Genomic DNA, 25,564 nt, shown 5'->3' with positions numbered 1-25,564 from the left:
CGGTGAGCAGTGGATGTATATTTAGTAAAAAAAAATTACGATGTGCCTCTTCTAATACTCATTGGCACACAGGAATATCACAACCGCAATCATAAAGCACACGCACCATCGCAAATGGACACTCAGTCACCCAACTCAATTACACACACACGCACACAATACCGGACACTCACACAAAGAGACACAGAGATTTCATTATGTTTGCATCTAACTAACCCTTGAAGCCCTCCCCTACCCTCTCCTCCACAACCCCTGGGTTGTAGAGGTGTGTGTGTGTGTGTGTGTGTGTGTGTGTGTGTGTGTGTGTGTGTGTGTGTGTGTGTGTGTGTGTGTGTGTGTGTGTGTGTGTGTGTGTGTGTGTGTGTGTGTGTGTGGTGGGGGAGAAAGGGTGGTGCCCCCATCTGTCTGTATATAATGAGCAGCAGCTCTGCTGAAGTCCTCAGAAGGCAGCTTAGATTGGCTGCTCAAAGTATTAGGCATGTTAATCTGTTGGACCCACAGATCATCCAATAATCAGGCTAGCAACACAACACTCTATTAACGCTGAGGTAATGTTGGAGGGTAGTGCGTTGGCATCATCGTGCGTGTGTGTGTGTGTGTGTGTGTGCGTGTGCGTACAACTGGCGTTGACAACTCATTTTCCAGCAAAGCCTAAGAGTCCACAGAAACCTAGTGGTGCTCTCTTTCTCTCTCACTCACTGCCTCTCAATTTCCAAAACACACTTACGCACACACACGCATGCACACACTCGTGTGCATGTTGTATGAGGACTCGAGAACCGGCTTGGGTCTCATCAGATCCCCAAGCCCAAGTTGTGTTAGCTTCTGATAGCCCCTGATAAGCTAGCTTGTGGGGAACTACACAAGTAAAAGAAATTGTGTTCATTATTCAAATATCTTAACATCTTGATTTTTTAACTCTTACGGTATTATCCAGGCAACCCCGTTACTGCTATGTAAAGTTCTATACATTTTTGTTTCGAGGGATTTAAATCACTCATTTTATAAATTCCCATTTCAAACTAGTTAAAAGCACGATTGCTTTTTGGGTTATTATTCACATATATATTATATTATGTTTCTCAACAGGCTTTATGACTGCAGTATTTCTGATTTGACCATTCAATGTTTCTTCTCTTCTTCAGACTCCCTCAGTTCAAAGAGGAGGCCAAGAGCTTCATCGGAGCCAACGTGAAGATGGTAACGGGTGTTAGATGTTGAACCAAGACCTGCTCTCTCGCATCTCCTCCTCCACCGCCTCCTCCACTTTCCTCCTCCTTACTGCCTTCATCTTTTTTTAGTTACCTTAAGCCTACCCCATGTTTGTCTCCATGACCCTAAACATAGCAAATGTAAAGTAACAAGAAGGTTTTTTTCCCTACTTCCCGTCTTTTTAATCGGTGATTTGACTGAAATGAAAGTATTTACAGACTGAATTTGGAAAAGTTAAAATATCAATTAATTGTTTTGGATTTGTTGATAAAAAAGGGTTTGACATTCCGTAATAATAAACACTTATCCATTTTTAAACAAAGAAGGTAAAATCTTCTACAGTATTATTTATCCACCATCTCACCCCTGAGGGAGGTCGCATGCCCCCTTCCCCCCCATTGGTGAATGCCCATGACTGTGTGTGCGCTTTGTGACAGTGCGTGTGTGTGTGCATGTGTTTCTGTGTGCGTGTTTGGATGAGTGTGCTGACTGACGGGACATATCTTCATCACTAATCGCGGGCACCTGCCCCCTGCCTCCCCCCTCCTCCTCCTCTCTCCCCCTCGAGGCTTACAATATCTTATGGAAAAACAAAAGAGTGCAGGTAAGGAAGATGGCCCACCAAGAAGATGCCCCGCCCTCCTCTTCCTCTTCCCTTTCCCCCCTCTTCCTCATCTCCCTCTGTAACTCTCTCTTCTTCTCATTTTGTTTTTGACTCATTCTCGTCCCGACTAATCCTTTTCTCCTCCCTGTTGCTCTTTGCCCTCGAGGTCAGAGGGAAAAGAGTTAGTGGAACTCTGAGGAGCCTCCCTCTAGAGTTGTTTGTGTTCCCTTGTGTGCTCCGAGGGGGAGTCCGTGTTGTCGATTGCTCTGCCACCTCCTCTACCCACCCCGCTCCCGAATGCTTTTTAATTATCTTTTTTTGCATTGAATTGGAATGCAGATGGGTTTTGTGGTTGCGTACATTTTTCTTTTGTTCATTGTATAATACCTCAACTTTTTGTTTTTGTGCTGTTGCTATCCAATGCATGCTGTATTAAATGATGCATTAAGTCGATAGAATTGATAGTTCGCAACCTTTGCGGAATACCGAGTCGTACTTTCTAAATACGAAGGAACCGGGACGTACTCGGGGACGTTGTATGAACCATTCAAATCCTCCTCGGACTGGAGGAGGTTTTACTGTGTCATTGAATGGTGACGTGACAACACATCTTAGTAAACGAACGTGGACGTGCAACAGTGGTTCCAGCCCCGCCAATGACTCGTTGAACCACGTTACCCCATTGGGTGTGTCTGTTGACCCCCCCCCCCCCCTGCTCTGGGTCCTCCCCTCAGGTGAGGATGCGTGCGGGAGTGATGAGCGAGTCCTCCAAGTGGAAGAAGCAGAAGCCTTCGCCCAGACCGCCGCGACACACTGGGAGGGGGTCCCCTAGCCAGTCAGCCCACCTCAGCAACAACAAACTCTCTGGTCAGACACGCACACATGCACCTGCATACACACTACATGCACACACACAATACACACAAGTGTGTGAGACATTTTAAGACTGCAATCTTTTTTTTGATCTTTTTTTATGGAAATGTTTGAATATCTAAACAAGCTAGTTGACTTGAATTATATGGATGACTTTGTAATGAATTGTAATTAAAATCAACTTATTCTATCAGCCTGAGATTTTTCCAGCTGTCCTGATGAAGAATCAGCAGCCTAACTCACTCCTCCCCCTCCTCTACCTGAGCAGGTGGGGTCCCCTTTATGGAGCCAGGCTCCGGCCTCTCAACCTCGGACAGCGCGGGCTCCTCAGTCTCCAGCCCGTCCACTGCAGACAGTGGGCTGGACCCTGGCTCCAAGGCCACCTCGAGGGAAGACCTCAGCGACCTGGAGCAGAGCAGCTCGGCTGCCACCACCCCCGGCACCGAGACCCCCCGGCTGGATGCAGCGGTACGATGACTGGGAGGGTGTTTGGCTACACAGGATACTCATCCTCTGTAGCTCAACTGAGAATTACATCCTGGAACTAACCAACCATAAGACAAATAATTAAACCAATATTTATTCAGACGTTCCATAGTACCAGGGATGAAAACAAAAAATGGGCGTCCAGTTGAGGTTAGATTCCCAAGTTTTGCTGTGTTAAAGGGCACCTATTTCATCACCTGGGTGATGAAATAGGTGTTCATCAACCTGAAATTCATCAACCTGATATTGATCTGTCCATCATACATCTAGGTGGCCATTTCCACTTGTGATGTCACCCTTGGGGTCGTTTTTTCAGCAGCTAATCATATGAGACCTGTTGGTTAAATCGGGGCCTTTTAAACCGAATTCTTTGACGTTGAGTAGTAATCTGATCGCGGCTTGCTCTCCGCTCCTCTCTCGGTTCCAGTCGGACGGAAGGAGGTCTGAGCGCGGTCAGTCCACCTCCGTGGAGTCCATCCCGGAGGTGCTGGAGGATAAGGACTCTCTGACGGAGAACTCGGACAGTGCCTCCGTCCACGACATGGACTACGTCAACCCTAGAGGAGTCCGCTTCACCCAGTCCACACAGCGAGACGGTGGGTCCTGTTGCCGATTCATTCCCCTCATTCACCCAATCCTCTATTGACTCTGTCTCTCATTTACCCTGTCACTCATTCAACTAGTCAATTATTGACTTATCAACCCAGATAAGTTAACGCCTCACCCAACAATCTAGACCTACAGTCCCGTCATCCATTCCTTCATTCACCCCCTCACCCCACTCAGTCCCCCCCTTTCCAACACACACAGAGAGATGGTGCAGTGACCTTAACCTATCGGATGCTCACTATTCATCTATTCATCCATTCACTTATTCATCAAGTTCCTTCTTCTTCAACGCCGGCAGGTGCTTCGCTCATCCCCTACGGGCTGCCCTGCCTGCGTGAGCTCTTCCGCTTCCTCATCTCGCTGACCAACCCCCACGACCGCCACAACACGGACGCCATGATTCACATGGGCCTGCAGCTGCTCACCGTTGCCCTGGAGTCCGCCCACCTCGCCCCCTACCAGTCCCTGCTGGGCCTGGTCAAGGATGAGCTCTGCAGACACCTCTTCCAGGTTAGTCCGTCACGCCAGCCGTCTCCATATGATGGTCCAAGTGAAAATCCAGTCCAAATGCATTGAATCTCATTTGGTGTATATTAGGGGTGTAACGGTACACTGGAGTTACGGTTCGGTTCAGACATCAGTGGTTCATACGAGTTCGGTACAATGAAGGGAAAAGAAAAAACAAAAATTCAGAAGGCAATTCTTTTTTTATTGTGCATGTCTCAGGTTGTACCACCTAGTGTCTTACAGTATCTCCCCTGAGCTAGCTGCAACAGCCTGAACTGTGTAATCTAAGATGTAAACAATAATTACCCCACATCATCTTCAGACTCCATCCATAACTTGTAAACAAAATAAGACAATCAGTTATAAAACTGAAAATGCAGCATGTCTTATTTATGAAAGTGCAGACTGCACAGAATTACAGCCACTACGAGCCAGTCCCCAAATGAGCTTACCAAAAACGTGCCGTTTTTTTAGAGGCGGGTCAAGGTGGAGGGTGGGGGTGTGGCCCTGAGCAGCTTGCGGCCACGGTACCAAGCGCTCGTGTTTACAGTGGATGTATCGCAATGGCGAGGCGCACACAGCTTTTGACCGTGTTCTGTAACTTATCCTAAAACACTCTGGCTGCTCCAGCGGGAGTCCTGGAGCTCTATGTCTAAATAATATCTTATTATATATGTATATCTTTATCATATAATATATATTATCAAGGCCAAAAGCTGTGTTTGCTTCCAGATGATATTATGAATCTCAAACGACTGCGTCGGGTTCTGCGACGTCTCTGGTTCTTCCACTTCCACATCAATCTGAAGTAGACTGAACCGCGACATGGAGGAGAAAGGGATTGTTGCCCGCAATTATTGACCGCGATTGTTTCCTGCCGTAGCCCCGCAGTGGGCAGCGCCGAGGCGGTGGTGCCTCGGAAGCGGGCAGCGGGGCTCCGGCGGGAGACGATCGTGGGCAACAATCCCTTTCTCCTCCATGTCGCGGTTCAATGTACTTCAGGGAGTCAAAGCCAAAGTTCCTTTCCCCCGATTCCTTCTCAAACATGGCTGAGATAACCCCCACTACGAGTCTCATTGTGGAAATACCAGAGACGTCAGAGAACCCGGCGTGTTATGCGCCATAACACGCTCGGCTACCTAGGTGCCAATCAGGGCTGCAGTTTAGTTGTCCTTGAAGAACTCGCGTATCTAACATTAGTTCTTCATTACATTAATTAATTCGCACGCCAGTTTTATTTAATTGTATACGTGTATTTTCCATGTAAATCCATGCACCGAAACGTGACGTCCGTACCGATTCGGTTCAATACGAATACATGTATCGCTACACTCCTAGTGTATATATATATTTTTTATGGTATTTTTGTGTGCGTTTTTGTATGTGTATTTCGTTATCGTCAATAATCCATATTTTTGTTGCAGTTGCTAAATGTGGAGCGGATGAATCTGTACACCGCCTCTATTCGCTGCTGTTTCCTTCTCTTCGAGAGCATGAGATGTCATCTCAAGTTCCAGCTCGAGGTAACTCGGTCGTTTGAGCTGCATTTCGAGTTAGAACGTTCTTTATATTTGTGAATTCTTGAATTGAGTTCTTGTTCAATGTCCTTCAAGTGATATTAAAGCATTGATACTTGTGATGGCAGTAAAGGGTTGATTTTTTTTTTTAATGGCTTGCTAACTGCTAATATGCACCCGACATGCTGGTTCAAATAGGTCCTTCTCTATGCACACAATAAATAAACAATCAAATGAAAATTTATATTGGAATGTCATGTTTGATGTTCCTGTAGGGTAGCTCTTGAAATGGCTTGTTAGTGGCTAAAAAACATCCCACCTGGTAGTAAAATCAGGCTCCCTTTAAACCTCCTCCTCCTCCAGATGTACTTGAAGAAGCTAATGGACATCATCACGTCAGAGAATGTGAAGATGCCCTACGAGATGAAGGAGATGGCCCTGGAGGCGCTGGTGCAGCTGTGGAGGATCCCCAGCTTTGTCACCGAGGTCTACATCAACTACGACTGTGACTTCTACTGCTCCAACCTGTTTGAAGACCTCACCAAGCTGCTCTCCAAGGTAGGCAGAGGTCCATCCCTGTTGTTAAATCAATGACCACAGCCCTTTCTGGACCTGAGACAGGATACTATATGGGGATTCTTGGGTTGTTGTCATGTATGTATTTTCTCGGTTGAAAGCTTTATTAAAAGGAATCCATTTGCAATCGGCTCACTGGCTAAACCCAATATTACACTAACCATGACTCCAGTAAGCCAGGTTGGATTCAAACTTGCTTTTCTAGGCCTCAAGTGATGTAAAATAGGACCAAACGACCCATCGTAGTCCATTTATTGTACGTTTACAATTCGGTACATTTTGTCAAAAAAGTTATTATTTTTATTTATTTTTTTGTGTATGGTTTGTGCTATGTTTTTAGTTATTATACATTTTTTTGTAAAAATGTGTGGTTTTGTTTTGAATATTTTAACATTGCTTATGTCAGTGAAGACTCGACTATCCATCATGCATTCATCACACACAGAGATCAGTAAAACCTCATCAATGTGTTGAGATGTCACCATTGTAGTATATTCTCTTCTATTCCTACAGAATGCATTCCCAGTGTCTGGACAGCTGTACACCACCCACCTGCTCTCCCTAGAGGCTCTGCTGACCGTGATTGACAGCACAGAGGCCCACTGCCAGGCCAAGGTTCTTAACAGCGCTGCTGAGCAGGACCAATCAACAGACACAGTCCTGGCAGAGGGGCAGAGCTCCTCCAATGAAAATACAGAGACAACAACAGGTATGCCTTTGCTCAACACATTCATTTTACAGATTATATATTTTTGTTACCTTTTTATGATTTCTTTACCTTATTTTATCTTTTCTTGCGACAGCCGACACACCTTGACAAATTGGCAAACAGTTCAGTCAATTAAACAAATTCAGATCAAATAAATCCACAATGTTAAAGTGCTGTAATTTTACAAGAGCAAAGTTCTGTCAATGAGGAAGGAGTTATTTGTATGTGTCATCATTGTTTTTATCCACTTATGTATCTATGCATGTTTTTCTGACCAGACCCTAGCGGCGTCGATGGTGGAGGTCAGAGCACTCCAGAAGCTGAGATCACGCTGGTGTGTCCTCCGACCAGCGGCCACCTGATGGCTGAGAAGATGAGACTGGGCCGGCAGGACCTTGAAGAGACCGACACTGGTCAGTCTAGGGTCTGATACAGGAGTAGAACTCCACCACACAAATACACCATAAAGCCCAGGGTTAAATAATACACCCAGAGGAAACTAGATGTAATCATTGGATGTAGTCAACTTATGTTTTATTTTGATGAAGTTTTAGGTTGGAGTCATTGGATTAGGCCATTGGATATTCTCATTTGGTGTACTCTCTTTAATGTTGTAGTTGGATTTTCTTATTTAATGTAGTCATTTAATGTGGATGTTGAATGTAGGCAATTCACAGAAGCTTTTATCCACACAGACTTGCAATACATTTGTAGATACGTGCTACAAATGTCCATTCATTCTAAGGAGCTGTTAATTGTAGGAGCCTCTTTCTAAAGGACACCAACAGATACACTGTTTAAATCGGGGATCGAACTGAGCACCTTTCAGCTCAGTGTCAAACACCACACGCATTGACACTATCCTGCAAATGACAATAGCATGGCTTCTCTCTTTATTCCAGCTGAGAAGAAGAGCCTGAAGAAACCTCAGCGCTTCACCTCGTATTCACCAGAATCCCAGGAGCTGATGGACATCAAAGCCAAGAAGAAGGTGAATGACGCATGCTCAAAGCAATGCTTGACTCAACCCTGTTTTCTTGAAAAGCATCCCAGAAATGTTGGACCATCGACATCATTGGTCATGGATTTGCATACTCCGTATCAAAGAGATGACGTCAAGGGTCCAACTTTTCAGGGACTCTTACAATAGTGGGTCAAGCTTGAAACACTTTTTAAACCCTTTAAACCTCAACATGTCATCTGCTTCCAGCTCCTGATCACGGGCACGGAGCAGTTCAACCAGAAGCCCAAGAAGGGCATCCAGTTCCTGCAGGAGAAAGGTCTGCTCAGCAGCCCAATGGACAACAACCAGGTGGCCCAGTGGCTCCGCGAAAACCCCCGCCTGGACAAGAAGATGATCGGAGAGATCGTAAGCGACCGCAAGCACATGGAGCTCCTCGATAGCTTCGTCAAGTAAGTACGCTGAGACTAAGCTAATGAGAATGCTAATGTAAGGCTAATGCTAGGGTAATGATATTCTAGGCTGATGCTAGGCTAATGTCAGGATAATGCTAGGGTAATGCAAAGGTAATGCTATTCTAGCCTGATGTTAAGCAAATTTAAGGCTAATAATAGGCATTAGAGTCACAGCTAGTACATGACAGACAAACTAAGGACTTCCCCCTGTTCTGCAGCACGTTCACCTTCGAGGGCCTGCGCATTGATGAGGCGCTGCGGCTGTACCTGGAGGCCTTCAGGCTGCCCGGAGAGGCCCCTGTCATTCAGAGACTCCTGGAGACCTTCACTGACAACTGGCATGTAAGGAGAATGTCTAGTGACCGCACTTTAGCATAGACACACGCGTCTCAAAATAAACCCTGTGTTATGTATTGTTCAATGGTTCGTTACCTTGGATCGCCAGGTTACCTAAGGAGAGTTATTAAAGGTATGCAGTATCACAAAATAAGATAGAATTTTCAAATTAATAATGATTTAAATTTGTATTTATATTGCAGCTCAGGTTCGTCACAGTACAATGTTACAATACAATAAGACAACCCTCCAAATGAGATGCATTTCATAAATGCACATATGCCTATACTTTATAACACATCACATTACATAAAATGTTATTTCGACATGTAAAACTCAGAACATTTCACCGCATTGATGAAATGTTACTAAAAGACGTACCATGAGCATTCTGCTCAACTAATCCCGAGCCCACAGACACAGACACAACAAACACACACACACAGACATACACACGCACACACCACCGGTCACCCAGCAGGGGATGACTGGCCACCATCGTCCCTATCATCACCTCAATAAATAAACCAGCCTTCTAAGGATGGGATGTGAGGAGAAGGGAAGGAGGGGTAACAGTGTGACATAACCACTCACACGTAGGGATGAGATGATGGTAGAATAAAGGAGGACTACATTTAGAATACGGCGGATTCTGAAAATAGCAAGGGGACTCATGTGACCTGGAAACTATGAGATGGTCTTTTCATAGTCCATAAACACACAGACACACACAGACACACACACACACACACGCGCATAAACAAACACACACGCACGCACATGTTCGCATAAACAAACACACAGACATTCACACAGAGGGACACAGAGAGACGCATACACACGCGCACCCCTACGCAAACACCTATCACGTACACACACCGAACCTAAACGCACACACACTACAGTCCTTGGGTGAGTTCATTGGGCTATTTAGAGCAGTGACAGATGGGTAAATGAGTTTTCCGCCCGGTGTGGTGACAGTCTATTCATCGTGGTGAAACGCCATGTGTTGGTAACGGTGAGCATGGCGTGGAACATGTCTTCTGATTCCATTTCACTCATTGGGGAGGGGTCATGTGATTTTTAGGACATTCTAGAGCATCAATGTGGTTGTCCTGTTTTCTTAATGTATCCCAACACATGCAATATTTGACTTATTTGTCATATTGTGTCTGATCAATAAAGGGTTAGAAAAAAAAAAAAAACGGGCCCACCTTGTCTCTACCATTGTCAACCATATTTTCCAGTACAATCTAAACAAATAAACTATATTAGTATAACATTACGTTCAAATAAATCCATTCTGGTTTGGTGTCGATGAAAGAACAGTAGAGCCTGGATGTAACATATCATTCCATGTCATGTTTGTCGGTCGGTCACAGAAAGTCAACGGGTCTCCGTTCATGACCAATGACGCTGGGTTCGCGCTGGCCTACGCCGTCATCATGCTGAACACGGACCAGCACAACAACAACGTGCGCAAGCAGAACATCCCCATGACACCAGAGGTGAGTGGCGGGCAAATACACACACACACACACACACACACACACACACACACACACACACACACACACACACACACACACACACACACACCTGTAGACATCTGGTCTATAGGGAACACTTGTAGACACATCGACATGCCTTGAAACACAGACAGACAGACACAACCTCTCCTCTGTCCTTGCAATGGCGCTTATTTGTTATTCCCGTGTAACGACTTCTCTGTCCTAGACACATGTGGTTAATCTATTCTTACAAACACAGCTTAATTAAAAACAAACTCATTTGTTAATTACACAAAAAGTTAAGCAAAAAGTTGAAACATGGCTACTGGGAAAACAAAAAACTGAGAGGGAAAGCAAGTGAGGGACATCGAGAAGAGGATGAAAGCGTGAGAGAGGGCGAGATAGAGATGGAGGGCGAGAGAGAGTGGGTGAAAGAGGAAGAGAGAGGGGGTGAGCAACAGGACCAGAGAAAAGTACCAGGCAGAAGAGATAGAGGGGAAAGAGAGAGAGAGGGAGGGAGAGGAACAAGAAGAGAGAGAGAGAGAGAGAGAGAGAGGGAGGGAGAGAGAGAGAGGCGCGGGACCACAGTACCATTTGTCAGTGTCTGTAGTGACATTCTACTATGTGTGCCAACACTACCACCCCACCCCCACTCTGGGCCTGTCCTCCACTTTGATGCCGTCTCTCAAAGCCCCCGGCCACAACAGCTGGGGCCAGAGGTGGTCTGGTGATCTCACCACCATGCTCATGTGAACAAGAGGGTGGGGGGCTGTTAATGGCCTCTGTGGCGTTATCTATCTCTCTGTCTGTCTCTGTCTGACTCTCTCCCATGACATGTATACATATGATGTGTGAGTGTGTGTATGTATTTATGTATTTATATTAATATATATAGGCCTATTTCCTTAGGATCTTTATTTCATGTAGTAGTTGTTTTTTTCCATTGCAAAAAACTTTAATTAACTTTAAAAAAAAAATGTAACCTTAATTTTTAATCAACATTTTTTATTTGAATAGAGATAGAATGGAAAAGCAATCGAAAAACAATAATGCCAATACATAGATGTTTTTTATTGTATTACGATTTGTCCCATTTTATTATACAGTAAGCAACATGAAGTGCTTGGCTTCCAGCGCCATTTGGAAACATAAACAAAATAGTAGCACCTCCATTGTGAGTAGCACCAGCATTACACCGACTGCTGCGAAGTCACGCAACAGGGCCTTGTTGCATATCACAGCCTGGAGGCTGCAGGGAGAAGTAGTAGTACTAGTAATTGAATTATTGTTCCTAGTCCAGCCGACAGTCATGTTCGCCTAAGACGCGGTTGTACATCATGCCCTCTCCATTCTTTATATTTGCCCGACCTTGTGCCAGTTTCCCGACCAGGGGTCTTGAAAGGATTTTGTTTGTTTTGAGCCACAGCTTAGGGTGAGTGTTTTAGACGCACCTTACTCCAGAGCACACAGCGCCTTACCTTGTGACGCGCACGGTGTACAACCACGTGTCAACGCACCCTGATTTGTGTCTACATATTAAGACGGTTAGTTATGACTCTACAATAACTGAGTCATGTTTTGTTTGGTTCCAGTGAGTACCGATCCATGTACCATGGACCCTAAAATCAACGTTTCAATACGAATAGACTCAAGGTTTCACCCCTGATTGTACATAAAAAGGTATTATTCAAATAAGTAGAATTTGTTGGGAGGCACACCTGAGACAATGCCATTGAGTCTGCAAAACTATTATATAAATAACAAATATATAACACAAAAATATTTGACAAGACTGGGTGTCGTCTTCACTCGTCACTCTCTCTAGCTCCCGGCTGTTTTGATTGTCCTCGCGTCTTATTGGCTGTCTCTTTTCCTCAGTTTTTTGAGTGACAGATGCTGAAGACTAAACATGAGTCCCTTAAGACAGGCCTTAGAAGACATTGTGGGTGGCCCACTGTCACTGAAAGTCTCTCTCTCTCTCTCTCTCTCTCTCTTGCCCTCTCTCTTGCTCTCTCAAATAGAACCACACATTGCCACCTCTCACACACAAAGCACGTTTGACACATGGTGTATTTAACATACATGTGCACATTGACACTTAAAAGCGGGTCATGCACACAACAAACAATCTCTCACCCGCGCCGACTGCCCTGTTCTGTTTGAACTATTCCCGGCCCATTCCCGGGGGCTTAATAGTAATTTGGACAAGTGGGATCAGGGAATTCCAGACCCGATGGACAACAGAGAGTGTAACCCCGGGCCGAGGCCCAGATCCAGCCCCAATAAAAGCGGCGCCATGCTCTTTACGGGCCTGGCGTCTCGCCATGCGAAGTAGCGACCGCGCCATTTGTTAGCGCGGCCGCAGGTCGCCGTATTAGCCGAGGTATGCGCCGCGCAGTTTTACGAACGTTCAACCCTAAACCCTTAGATTTTATTTTCATAATGTAGTTTGATCAGAGCCCAGGCATGAGGAGGGTTTGATGGATGGTGGGTCGGTGCGATACGCTGTCTGTGTAAATTTAGATGGGAGAGGGAGGGGGGGAGAGAGGGAGAGGGAGAGAGAGAGAGACGGTCAGACAGACGGACAGGGAGAGAGGGAGACAAAGTGGGAGAACGGGAGACAGAAGGGGAGAGGGAGACAGAGGGGAGACCAGCATGAGCGATGTGTTTGCGTTCCATCTCAGGAGGAGTGTTTGGCAGCCTGTATGTCCAGCTGCTGCCGCGCTGCCACAGCTATTGTTACCATCGGCTGCTCCACGAGCCTCTGTGCCACACTCTGTCTGTGTGTGTGTGTGTGTGTCTGTGTGTGTGTGTGTGTGTGTGTGTGTGTGTGTGTGTGTGTGTGTGTTCATTAACGTGCTCGTATGTTAGCGATACCATGCGTGCACTGCCCCCACCACCACCGCCGCCCCCCCATCTCTTCCTTGATCCCCCTTTCCTTGTGTTTGTGCCCCCCCCCCCCCCCTCCCCCCAGAGTATCAAGAAGAGCCTTGATGCTGTCACTCATCGCCCTCCAGTTATGTTTATTTACGGGGAGGGGATGGTGGGGTGTCCCTGTCTCCTGCCCATGTTGTTTTTTCCCCTCTGAAACCACAGCTAAAGCGGATCAGGTGACCACACGAGACAGTGGGGTTTGGGGTGGTGGTGTTGTTTAGTGTATGAGGTCTCTGGATGAGGGCCCATTGATTTTATTTAATATTACTGCCATATTATTATTATTTATGTTTTTGGTTTAAATGGTTCAACTCTGCTATCGAAAGATGGGGTCTTCCCTGAACCGCACCCTCTCAATCTCTTAAGGCTAGGGGAGAAGTTCATTTTTGTCATGATATGATCAATGCAAATGTTACTAATTACATCATTAATTATCACCCCCGTCACCATTCATCTTTTCTTCTGATCTGCAGCAATTCAAGAAGAATCTGAAGGGCGTGAACGGGAACAAGGACTTTAACCAGGTCATGCTTGAGGACATCTACAACGCCATCAAGTAAGCCCACAGTGAACCCCCAAAGCTCAATCAAAAAAGATATAGATATCTAATATATCTCTGCAATAAAGATACCCAAGTATCAAGAACTCTGTCAGGCATGTTCTGACCGTGCCCGAAGAATGGCGTCATAAAATAAATTATTGCTCTCGGATGATGCTCAATGATTTAAACCTTTATCAGGCAAAGTCACTTAAAGGCGCTGGGGAAAACCACATTTTTAAAAGCAACATCTGTCCATGAACAACATGGCCACACCAGAATAATTGTTCTCTTATGGAGTCCCCTTAAACGAAAAGTTCCCTTGCAGTTTAAGTTTTACGTGGAAGGCTCTTGTATCTGTCACATTTAATTAAGTTCACGGTATCAGTTTTTCATGCATCTGTGAAGTCGTGGGATGTATACGGTATCAGCGATACCTCGTATCCAGCATTTCATCGCAATAAAAGATCATCCGTGTCAGTGAAATCCTACTCCTGCACGTCGTAAATTGCTTAACCTTTTACTTCTGATACCTAGTGCTGCTCTGCACTCGCTCTAGTTGTGTTTTTTTTCCAACTCGCTGGTGCAGCACCAAAGCCTTCTCTTTTAGCTGCTCCAATTTTGATGGTATGTTGGTTGTGGATGTACACATACACAAACACACATCGTTCTTCTCAGCCTCACTTACAAGTTGCTTTGAACCAAAGCGTTGCACTGGGCCACCGCCTGGCACTGTTTCACGCTTCACCCTTCTCTCTCCCCCCCCCACCACCAGGACGGACGAGATTGTGATGCCAGACGAGCAGTCGGGCCTGGTGAAGGAGAACTATGTGTGGAGCGTGCTGCTCCACCGGGGGGCCACGTCCGAGGGTCTCTTCCTCTCGCTGCCCCCGGGGAGCTACGACCACGACCTGTTCTCCATGACCTGGGGGCCCACCATCGCCGCCCTCTCCTACGTGTTCGACAAGAGCCTGGACGACACCATCATCCAGAAGGCCCTCGCCGGCTTCAGGTACCCAACTCGCCTGGATGTAGCTGACGCAGGGCCGGCTGACGTGTGCTGGATAACTGATCATGGATTCTCCAGTCGGACCGTACAGACCAATATCTTTCAATATGTGTCAAACTCTGTCACAAATATCGTACCATATTATACAATTGTTCCAGCTCTATTTGTCATTGAACACATTGTTTCCAGTACAATGACAGTTAACATAATTTCTAGTGAGTTAGAGATGTAGTTTGTGTATATACATTTGTGGTATCAAGCGGAAAGTACTTGGCAGAAATGTGATGTGATATGGTCATAAGTGTTTTATGACCTGGGTCCTCTTCCACAAAGGGGATGTTCTGCTATATTGCACCGCCATGTTTCTAGAGTGCAACGGTCGGACGTGCTGGCATTTTCTTTTAATCATTATTGCTGTCAAACCTGTAAACTATTGATTTACAGACTACAGATCTAACTTGTAAGTTCTGACCTATAGTTTTACTTACTTAACAACATAATAAAATCCCTAGCCAATGCTGTCATAGACGATGAGAACATCTTTTCAGGCCAGTGCAGGCCACCATAGCTTCTCCTATGTCGTTGGAAAGAGAGAGGCAAGTGGGGGTATTAAGTTGTTTGCAATCTGCAACCTCACCGCTCTAGATGCCACTAAATATCACACACTGCACCTTTAGAAAGTTTTAATCATTTCCCTTGTCTGTGTTGTCTCGTAGGAAATGTGCGATGATCTCTGCTCACTATGGCTTCAGCGACGTGTTTGACAACCTGATCATCTCCCTCTGCAAGTTCACCACTCTGAGCAGCGAGGTGAGAGGGACCAACGCGTCCACCTGAACTGACGTTCCACATCCATGGAATGGAAGGGTCATGGCACTGAGGGAAAGGGTTGTACAGGAGAAGGGCTGGAGGTTGTCCCGCTGATGAGGGAGAGCTAGGTTCCCAATACGGAACCTAATAAATACAAATATATATACTTCATTGTGCAACAAAGATACTTATGATTAGATGGTTATAATGTGTGATAGATGCCATGAGGTGGCCTCAATATGATCTTAAACCTTGTAATGTTAATCCCATGCTCTACCAGTTGAGTAACACAGGACTACCAACATATTCATATAATGGTAACTATTCATAACGACACAGTAGTAGAGGGCATCAGATTTAACAGTTGGCATGTCAAAAGGTTCTGAATTCAAACCCCAATGTCCACAGTCTAACTGAGGCATCTTTGAAAGAAACCCCATCACCCCCACCTGATCCTTAGGAAGATGTATTTGTATTCCCTGTAAAGCACTTTGGGTAAAATTACAAAATAGTAAATGGCATTAACGTTGTGTGTTTTTTATTACCCTAGTCGGTGGAGAACCTTCCAACAGTGTTTGGCAGCAACGGTAAGGCCCAGCTTGCCGCCAAGACGGTGTTCCACCTGGCCCATCGCCACGGAGACATCTTGCGGGAGGGCTGGAAGAACATCATGGACTCCATGCTGCAGCTCTTCAGGGCCGAGCTCCTGCCCAAGGCCATGGTGGAGGTGGGGATGCTAGCACTTGCTCTGTTGTTAGCATGATGGGGGTGTTGATGCTACCGTTAGCTCTTTTGTTAGCATGCAGGAGGGTGGGAAAGCAGCATTAGCTGTGTGAGCATAATGGAGGTGGAGGACAGCAGTGCTAGCTTGGTTGTTAGCATGGTGGATGACGCTAGCACTCTGTTGATCGCATTAGTCATGCGAACAACAGAGATTACCCCCATTACCGTAGTCTGTCTGCAAAATAGCATACTTGTATAGTTGTTTCTGTTGGAGCCATGGTTGTCATTTTTTTGGGTTGTAGAATTGATCTCTCTGACTGAAAGGGGGTTTATGTGTGTTATACTGCCACCTGCTGGTCAGTTCTGAACTGCATGGTGTATTTTGACCCTCAGGTTGAGGACTTTGTGGAGCCAAATGGAAAGATTTCCCTTCAGAGAGTAGAAACGCCTTCAAACCGGTAAATAATACGATACTTATGCAACCCTATATACATTTTGTTGTAAACAAAAAAATACATGATTTCTAATGAGAGACAAAAACAGAAGGACAGCAGAAAGCTGAAAGACAAAAAGAAAATAACTAGTGCTCTTGTTCAGTGCATCATGGTCTTCTCCCCTCTCCACCTCAGCGGTGAGTCGGCCGTGTTGAGCTTCGTGAACTGGCTCACGCTGAGCGGAGCCGAGCAGTCCGGACACAGGGGTCCCTCCACCGAGAACCAGGAGGCCAAGCAGGCCGCCATCCTCTGCATCAAGGTAAGGGGTGGGAGAGGCTTGCACCCAGCGGCTGGCTGTGTTGTTTACGCTGGCTTTGTTTCCTATCCGCTAAACAAAACGGACACGAAACTGCCTGAAACCCTGTGCCGGCCTTAACATGGCAAATATTGGATGATGATCTGCTCACCTAGGTATCTTAAATCCTGCTTTTTTAGGGTAAATAATTGCATTTTGGGGGTACTACTAGAATAGGGTTACATGCCTGTATGTGAAACATACCGCTTATATTCTCACACTGTTCATTTCGGCACAACCAATTTCAGCATCTTTCCTGTATCATGTCGCTTTAAGGCCCCCCTCCCGAGGAGCCTGGTCAGCACGGCCACTCTGTTGCAATTGGTCAAACGCTTTGCCTGTATGTCGGCAAATTCACCCCCCGAGAAGTTGTAAACATTGCGTGTAGCCGGGAGGTGCGACTTCTGCACAGTCTGCCAGTCACACTTTTGCGGAAGCAAAGTTTGAGGGCAAGCAAGCTGTTACACACACTTATTTAGGGCATTTCTCGGTGGGCGTGAATAGTCCCCATGAGTCAGACTTATATTTTTCTAGCTTAGCAGATGTAAAACATGCATACATACGTCTAACAGTCCAAAGCAAAGGGATGTCGGAAAAGCATGATATCACCCCTTGAAGCTGGTTTGACTCTGGGGGAGGCAGGAGTAAGATTGAGTTTCCTGTGTGCATGTAAACTCACTGAATGTTTCTTTCCGTTCTGTAAGGTGTCTCATCTCTTTTTTCCCACAGCAATGCGACCCAGAGAAACTGATGACGGAGAGTAAATTCCTCCAAGTGGAGTCTCTGCAGGAACTGATGAAGGTACTGTTGTATGTTCCTCGTTCAAGGTGCCGCCCATTTCAGTGTTTTCTTCCTCTAGGGATGCTGACAGTGCATAGGCGCTGAATTGGCAGATGTAAAACGGAAGCACAACTGTGACCGGCCTATCTTAAAACCATTCAGTCTTTTTATAAGCACAAAATCGAGATACATTGGTCCTGTGAGTGACAGAAACGCAGAAAACCGCCTTGCAGATGAAGGCTGTTTAACCCGACCCCTCGTCCCTGCCCAGGCACTGATATCTGTGACTCCTGACGAGGAGACGTACGACGAGGAGGACGCGGCCTTCTGTCTGGAGATGCTGCTCCGCATCGTCATGGAGAACAGGTGAGTCACGATTGGTCGACACGTTTCAACATTCTAGTCCTTCTGAGGTCTTCTTGAAAGGTAACCAGGGACAACATATATGCGTCTTGAACTTCTGATGTTTCAATAACCAACTATTCTTAAAAATATGTATCTAAATCTATAATCTATCTCTTTTTGGAAAAAGTCACTGGACAGCAATAGATCATTCATATTATTTTCTAACTATTTAATGATTAGTTTCTGTTCGATTTTTTTTATTTTACTATGACATGTATTCAGATGGGTCAATAATTAGCAGGTGGTCGGTTATGAGGGTTTCCTCAATGAGGACTGTAGTTGAGACTGTGGACCTTTGTGATTGTACCAAGTACCTGGGACTTGTTCAAAATCAACAGCTCAGGTTTTGGAGGCTACCATTTTCCAGTTCAAAGTCAAAACTTTGGCAGCGGGACATCTCTGTAACAATGCCAACAACCACAACCTGTGACTCATTCTCACACACTCTTTGATTCCTCCTTGTTCCCTCTCCCTCCCCCCGCTCTCACTTTTCCTCCCCCTCTCCCTCCCTCCCTCCCTCTCTCTCCCCTTCTCTCCCCCTCACCAGGGACCGTGTGGCGTGCGTATGGCAGACCGTGCGTGAGCACCTGTGCCACCTGTGTGTGCACGCCACCGAGAGCTGCTTCCTGGTGGAGCGGGCCGTCGTAGGCCTGCTGCGCCTGGCCATCCGCCTGCTGCGGCGCGACGACATCAGCTCCCAGGTACGCCAACGAGCGCCCAACGCGTACCCCTACAACACCTCCTGAGACCGACACACATCGAGGAGCTTCTAGAGATCACCCGGGGAGCAAACAATGCAACAACAAAAACGATGAGCTGATGGATTCAGTACTCAATCTATGTAGCCAAATGGAATAACGCTCCTTGGCTGAGACTGTAACGCCTGAGACTGTAACGCCTGAGACTGTGACGCCTGAGACTGTGACGCCTGAGACTGTGACGCCTGAGACTGTGACGCCTGAGACTGTGACGCCGTAGACTGTAACGCCGTAGACTGTTACTCCTGATACTAACTCCTGAGACTCTCTAACTCCTGATTATGCTGGAGTCGCAGTATATGGAGATGTCTTCCATGCGCTCGTTTTGACTCGAGCTAGACGTGTAACAGTTTTTTTTGGTTAAAAGCCCTACTTCTTAAGTCGGGTTATACACCAACATCCTACATCGTACACCATACATCGTAGCGCACTAATGTCCTTGCTATATGTGTAATAATGTAGTGTCGGGAAAAGGTCTTTCTCCTCAATCTACGATTCGGGCATAGCAACGGTGTTATGCAACATCCTGCAATGCTGGCTGATTACCCCACTTCTGTTGTCCTTTGGTAGCTCCTAAGAACCAGGCAGGCTATCCTAATAGATCTGTTGTTTAACTTACCAAACACAACTCCCGGCCCCGGCCATCTCCTTTGAAGATAACACGGCAAAGTAAGCGTTTATTATGATAGAAAATAAATTGCATAACGTTTCATAACAAAGTCCTGTCTGCGAGAGTTATCGTATCTGGTAGTTTGAGGAGGCGGGTCCGAAGGGGGTGATTATGTAAGGCGGCAGGGCGGGGGTTATCTATTGTTGACCTTAAGTTGGAATGGAACAGAGGGCCGTGATAGGATCTCATGGTCGGCGTGGCGCCGTGTGTTCCCGCCCCCACCATGTGTTCCCTCCATATCCTTTCTCTTCCCTCCCTCTGATTGGGAGCCTGAACTCCAACTGAACCCGGCCAAGATGGAGTCATATTCAGGGAATATTCCCCGAATGGATTCTAGTCATTAAAGATTATTGCAGGTCCGGAATGACTTTGACAGTTCGGATACAAGTAGCAATCACACACATGCTAAAACATTCTCAGCTCAAATGAAATGCTTTCACCGATTTGTATCACCCCTCGCTTTACTATATACAATATCGTAATGTGGTTGACGGGATGCAGTATCTTGATCGGGGAGGGATTGAACCATCCCAGTACAGGAACTGATGCGATCCTCTCCTTCTCCTCATTCCTTCTCCTCGTTTCTTAAACGCGTTGAATGACAACCTAACGTCTCTAACATTTAGTACAATGTCCCCCTGAACAGGTAAAACGCAATATTCAGGGTCCGATTTCTGTGTCTGTCAGGATTGACCGAAAGTTGCATGTCCTCCCCCTCTCTGGCGCTCAGGTGCTGCTGTCCCTGCGTCTCCTGCTGATGATGAAGCCCAACGTCCTGGCCAGGGTGAGCCGCGAGGTGGCCTATGGCCTCCACGAGCTGCTCAAGACCAATGCGGCCAACATCCACTGCACAGAGGACTGGTTCACCCTGTTCTCCCTGCTGGAGTGCATCGGGGCTGGGGTCAGACCCCCCGCGTCCTTCCGCCTGGCCTCCATCAGCTCTGACCACGACACCGGTAACACTGCTGCTGCTCCGGCTTTGATTGGTTGTAGTTTCGTCCCTTTTCCTTGTGTTTTCCTTAATTGTCTTTTTTTCTTTCTCTCACTTGCTTGAACTTAAAAGTTTTCCACTTGTCTTTTTTTGTATCCATCTTTTCTTTTGTTTCTTTTTCTCTGTAATATTTCTTACTTTTTCTTTTTCTTCTTTTCCAACTTTCCCCCTTTTTGTCAATTCCTTTACATTTTCTGACTTATTTCCTCTTTATCTCCTCCTCTCTTTGTGTCTTGTTTGAAGTGATACTTCCGTTCTAATCAGAGTGCTGCTGTTTGTCCCCACCTCTGCACAGGCGCCCTGTCCGATAGCGAGCTGTCGTCCCACCAGCCCAGCGAGGTGAACCGCGACCGGGGCTACACCTCAGACTCTGAGGTGTACACCGACCACGGCCGGGCCCGCATGCCGCGCTCCATCACCGACGTAGACGTGGCCAGCAGCAGCGGCTGGCTGGTGGTGAGTGCAAAGTGAAAGTCAATCAGTCGGTTTCCCTTCAGCAGTGGTGTAAATCAGTGTAAATCAGTGTAAATGTAACAGCTTAATCAGATACAAGACATTTACACAGTGACCCAATACCACATTTTATATATTTCGGTACGTTTTTCTATGCATTGTGGTATATTTTTCTATATTATGCTGGATTCTATTTAATGATGATTGATATTTGAAGTGTAATGGATTAAAAAAAAGATTATTTAACATATTATTACCAAATATAAAGGTCCTTTGTGTCTGAAAGGTGTGTATAAACGCTCCCCTCTCCCCTCGGCCTATCCGCTCGCAGGTTGGTAGGGACGACCTGGAGCTGGCGACCACCAAGGCAGGCTCCTCTACCCTGATCCCCCCCAAAGTGTCAACCACCGCCCCCCTGCACAGCCCCCTGGTGAACCAGTACAGCCTGACCCTGGGCCAGGACCTGGGCCAGCACGACACCAAGTCCCTCATCAAGTGCGTGGAGACGCTGTCCTTCATCGTGCGCGACGCCGCCCACGTCACCCCCGACAACTTTGAGCTGTGCGTCAAGGCCATCCGCGTGTTCGTGGAGGCCAGCCTCAACGGAGGTGAGATTGACCAGGAGGAGGAGGAGGAGGAGGAGGTGGGAGGGTGTGGGTTTGATGTTCCTTCATGGCTGCAGCTTCCTGACCATGTTTAAGACGGGATTATAACTGGGTTGAATAATATTTGCTATGCTATTTAATGTTTGGCTCTTTCCAAGTTATAGAGGGACATACATAAGTCCTTAATGACACGTCCCCTAAATCACTTTGTTGTTCCTTGATGGGGCGTAATCATAGGAAAAAAATCTAGACTAAGTTATGTAGTCATAGTAATAATAGTAATAAATAGGTGATGACTAGGATACGTGAAACAAAATATCATGTATAAATATTACATATACATGTGTATGAATATTACACATGAATATCTTATGAATATAACATATAACTCTATATCTATATATATCTGTGCTCAACTTACGCCCTCCAATTCCGAGAACCTTGCGACCAGCCAGTAAATCTGTTGGTCTCGTCCGGTAAACTACAGAAAAGCCCTAAGCTGTAACAACCTTACCTCCTCTGATGAACGTTCCTCCTGGATATGCGCGGTATGGTTGCACATCGATATCCATATCCCACCTCCCATTATCGCCGGGTTTTCAACCTTTTAAAGCCAGCGTGTCAAATGCGCCCCCCACCAGAAGACACTGGCAGTCCTCCAGCCCCTGGCTCGTAAGCCTCGTGGAGAACAAAGCGGACACATCTCGGCCCACCTCTCCCACTACTTCCACTACTACTTATTTTCAGAATGTAGTCCATGAGTTCACTGTCGACTTTTGAATCACAAAGGGACTGTAGTCTACTCTGTGGCGTGAAGACATTAAGAGGTGTCTACCGCTCTAAATAAATAAATAAGACGGTCGTCAAAGCAAATGCGCTAGCAACCGCGGGAAGCCCCGCTCAACACCCCTGGGAACGACCTTGACATTAGGCGCCGCGTTGACCTTGGGTCCCGGGAGTCGGCGCTGAACTATTCCTACGGTGGCCTGTGGGTAATTAATAGCTCACTTCAAAGCGGACCTCCGGATCTTCCGATGCTCCTTGGGTTCTGGCAGGCCGCGCCGAGCCCATGCCAACACGCTTCAGTCATGGACCTCTGGGGGCCTCCTCCAATCACAAGCCCAGCCCCCCTTTTTAATTTGACGACACGACACGACAAGACCACCTCCTCATCTGTCTCTATGTCTCTCTCTGGCTCTCTCTTTGTGTGTGTGTGTGTGTGTGTGTGCGTGTGCGTGTGTTGTCCTTCCAGTCTGTCCTCTATCTCACTTTCCATGATGTCCACATGTTCTGGAAAATATTTCAGCCATCTTTCAGATATGAAAACAAAACTTGATATATATATATATATCTCAAACGACACTGGTTCTCGATACTGATGGATTTATTGCAGCTCCTTTTCATCTCACCGTCCACAATCATCCACTGCAATATCCATCGTCGAACTACACAGTATGACAATGTTAAAATAGACACGTTCACATACTGTAAAAGGTAAAGGTAAATGTGTAACAATGTGAAACCTCCTTCCCTTATGTTTATGTGCATTGCTGCACATAAACATAAGGGAAGGAGGTTTCTTCCGCAAATACACCCGGTTCAAAATGCCCAAAAGTTAAAACATCTTATAAACTCCTCCACTCAACTTAGTTACTTCTTAAATGAAAACACGGGGAATCTGAGAATAATGTCCGCACACATGCTTTGGCTGTTAAACCTGAATTAGCTGTTCCACCTTAAAGTGTGCATGTGCCACGGAAATGTAACTTTAGTTCCTACCTAATGTTGCAAACTCGATATTCATTAAAAACTAATTGAATGCATAAATATAAACAAAACCATATTAAATAATGACAGAAATAATATTTATGGTAGTTAGATAAATAAATATTTATTTATTTATTAATTATTTTCTTTTAGAATAGGAGACAATCACAAAGCAGACGCCGGGCCAATCATCTTTATCGCATAAACCTGGCATACAATAAGATAACAATTACCCAATAAAGATAAAATAATGTCCACTATAGCTCTATAGGCGCTCTTTGGGTCAAAGGTCTCTCCTCTCAAATCCCTGTCCTCTCTCTCCCTACGACCTTCTCCCCTCCTCCCATGTCTCAGCCTCCCCCCTCCCCAACCATCCCTCTCCCATCCTTCATCCGTCCTCTGTTCATTCATCCCCCCGCGCGCCGCCTCTGATCTTTACAGTAAGACAGGATTAAACTCTGCGGAGAATGGCAGTACGACACTTTTTGGCTTTACGCAGACTACTCCCGCTATTCAGGCCTTATACCCCCCCCAGCACTAGATACAAGCTGTCAACACAGCCTTACACATCACACACATGTACGCACACGTGTGCGTTACGACACGCTCAGACATGAAGCGCGGGGCCCGTGGAAGCCTCGAGCTAAGCGGCGTGCTAAGCTCAGCGTAGCGCTGATGGAAAGTGTAGAAACAGGCTCTGCTTTTTGGGTGTCCTTGTGTTGTCATGTCTTCTGTTCCAAAACGGCTCTAAGTGGGAAGAGCCCCACAGCATGATGGGACATGTGTGTGGGTTTGCTTTATTTAAGAGGGATGGTTTATCTTTCAACACTTTACCGTGTCACTTCTTACATTGCGGCCTATTCGTTTTTTGTGAACGATTATTTGAACAGGTACAGACATTCTTTCAGTTTGTTTAGTTTACATTTACATTAAGACATAAGCAGGCACTTTTATCCACCGGGACTTAGAAGCTAGGCTCGGAACAATCAAAAGCCAGTGTTTTACTGCTGCCACTGTCTTTCAGCCTCGGATGACATTGCTGAACCCTCTCTTTGTTCATTCATTCAGCCCGTTTCCTGGGGGGGAGTTTACTAGTAGGCATCTATTAACATGGTACTTTGTAATACTAATCTCGTGTCTTTGTCCGCAACCAGGCTACCGTAGCCACGACAAGAAGAAGAAGTACGACTCGTCTAAATCTCGCCTGAGGAAGAAGATGGGCGGTCGAGAGAAAGATGGCGGGTCCGGCAACGGGCGGAAGGGCACGAACAGGGGGGGTGGCCATCGGCCCTCGCGTTCCCATAGCGACGAGGAAGAGGACGACAGCGTGCCCGCCAGCTACCACACGGTGTCTTTACAGGTTAGTCAGGATGTAAGTACCACGGCCCTCCTTACCCTCCTATATCTTATCTCCTATATCCTAACAAGTATTCATATAGTTATTTTAAAAAGATATATATATATACTTGTGCTATATATTCACTTTATTCTTCTGTCTGGGACTCGCAGTTTTCCCAAAAGATGACCTTCACTTTTTGATTTAAAAGGGAGAATCTGTGTGTGTTTTTAAAAAAAACGAATATCATCTCTATTTCCAGCAATATTACAGAACAAAAATCAGAGAATCACAGAATCAGACCAATAAAGAACCCAAATACAGACCAATGACCTCAATGGTCTAAGTTTCTGAGATTTTTCAAGTCAAGATTGATGTTGCAGAACCCAATTTCTTCAAATCACTTAGATGAAGCAGTACTCTTAAATTGGTGCAGTGTTCCCCTTTAGGTTAAGTGCATGTGAGTGCTCTTCATTGAATCCGATACATTTGAAAAAGGTTTGGTTTGAAATTGATTTTAGAGATTTTCTTTCAGGTGATCTTTTGAGAAACCTGTGCCCTACTCAGATATTAAGGGAAAGAGTGCCATTTTAAAAGCTTCTACAATCATGCCCTGCTATTAGTTGGAAGAACGTTGGCA

The 25,564-nt window shown here is 46.0% G+C and overlaps 1 protein-coding gene across 2 annotated transcripts in view; it reads left to right on the top strand.

The window, feature by feature from the left end:
* Positions 1-25,564, top strand: part of LOC130404114 (Golgi-specific brefeldin A-resistance guanine nucleotide exchange factor 1-like) — a 78,658-nt gene that overhangs the window by 46,652 nt on the left and 6,442 nt on the right. The window contains exons 8-33 of one of the 2 annotated variants that reach the window (XM_056608717.1): positions 1,146-1,200; positions 2,551-2,683; positions 2,958-3,157; positions 3,603-3,771; positions 4,083-4,294; positions 5,716-5,814; positions 6,172-6,366; positions 6,898-7,093; positions 7,372-7,506; positions 7,996-8,084; positions 8,304-8,506; positions 8,728-8,851; positions 10,228-10,353; positions 13,764-13,846; positions 14,604-14,840; positions 15,554-15,647; positions 16,198-16,374; positions 16,764-16,828; positions 17,000-17,123; positions 17,889-17,960; positions 18,211-18,305; positions 18,892-19,045; positions 20,503-20,728; positions 21,059-21,219; positions 21,548-21,824; positions 24,743-24,948. In XM_056608717.1, the coding sequence (XP_056464692.1) occupies positions 1,146-1,200; positions 2,551-2,683; positions 2,958-3,157; positions 3,603-3,771; positions 4,083-4,294; positions 5,716-5,814; positions 6,172-6,366; positions 6,898-7,093; positions 7,372-7,506; positions 7,996-8,084; positions 8,304-8,506; positions 8,728-8,851; positions 10,228-10,353; positions 13,764-13,846; positions 14,604-14,840; positions 15,554-15,647; positions 16,198-16,374; positions 16,764-16,828; positions 17,000-17,123; positions 17,889-17,960; positions 18,211-18,305; positions 18,892-19,045; positions 20,503-20,728; positions 21,059-21,219; positions 21,548-21,824; positions 24,743-24,948 (3,907 nt within the window). Of the gene's footprint in view, positions 1-1,145; positions 1,201-2,550; positions 2,684-2,957; positions 3,158-3,602; positions 3,772-4,082; positions 4,295-5,715; positions 5,815-6,171; positions 6,367-6,897; positions 7,094-7,371; positions 7,507-7,995; positions 8,085-8,303; positions 8,507-8,727; positions 8,852-10,227; positions 10,354-13,763; positions 13,847-14,603; positions 14,841-15,553; positions 15,648-16,197; positions 16,375-16,763; positions 16,829-16,999; positions 17,124-17,888; positions 17,961-18,210; positions 18,306-18,891; positions 19,046-20,502; positions 20,729-21,058; positions 21,220-21,547; positions 21,825-24,742; positions 24,961-25,564 lie in introns of both variants that reach the window. The other variant, XM_056608716.1, reaches the window with a different exon arrangement.

Source organism: Gadus chalcogrammus, chromosome 15 (assembly GCF_026213295.1).
Source record: "Gadus chalcogrammus isolate NIFS_2021 chromosome 15, NIFS_Gcha_1.0, whole genome shotgun sequence".
Classification (NCBI taxonomy): Eukaryota; Metazoa; Chordata; class Actinopteri; order Gadiformes; family Gadidae; genus Gadus; species Gadus chalcogrammus.
This window is presented reverse-complemented; position numbering and strand designations above follow the sequence as displayed.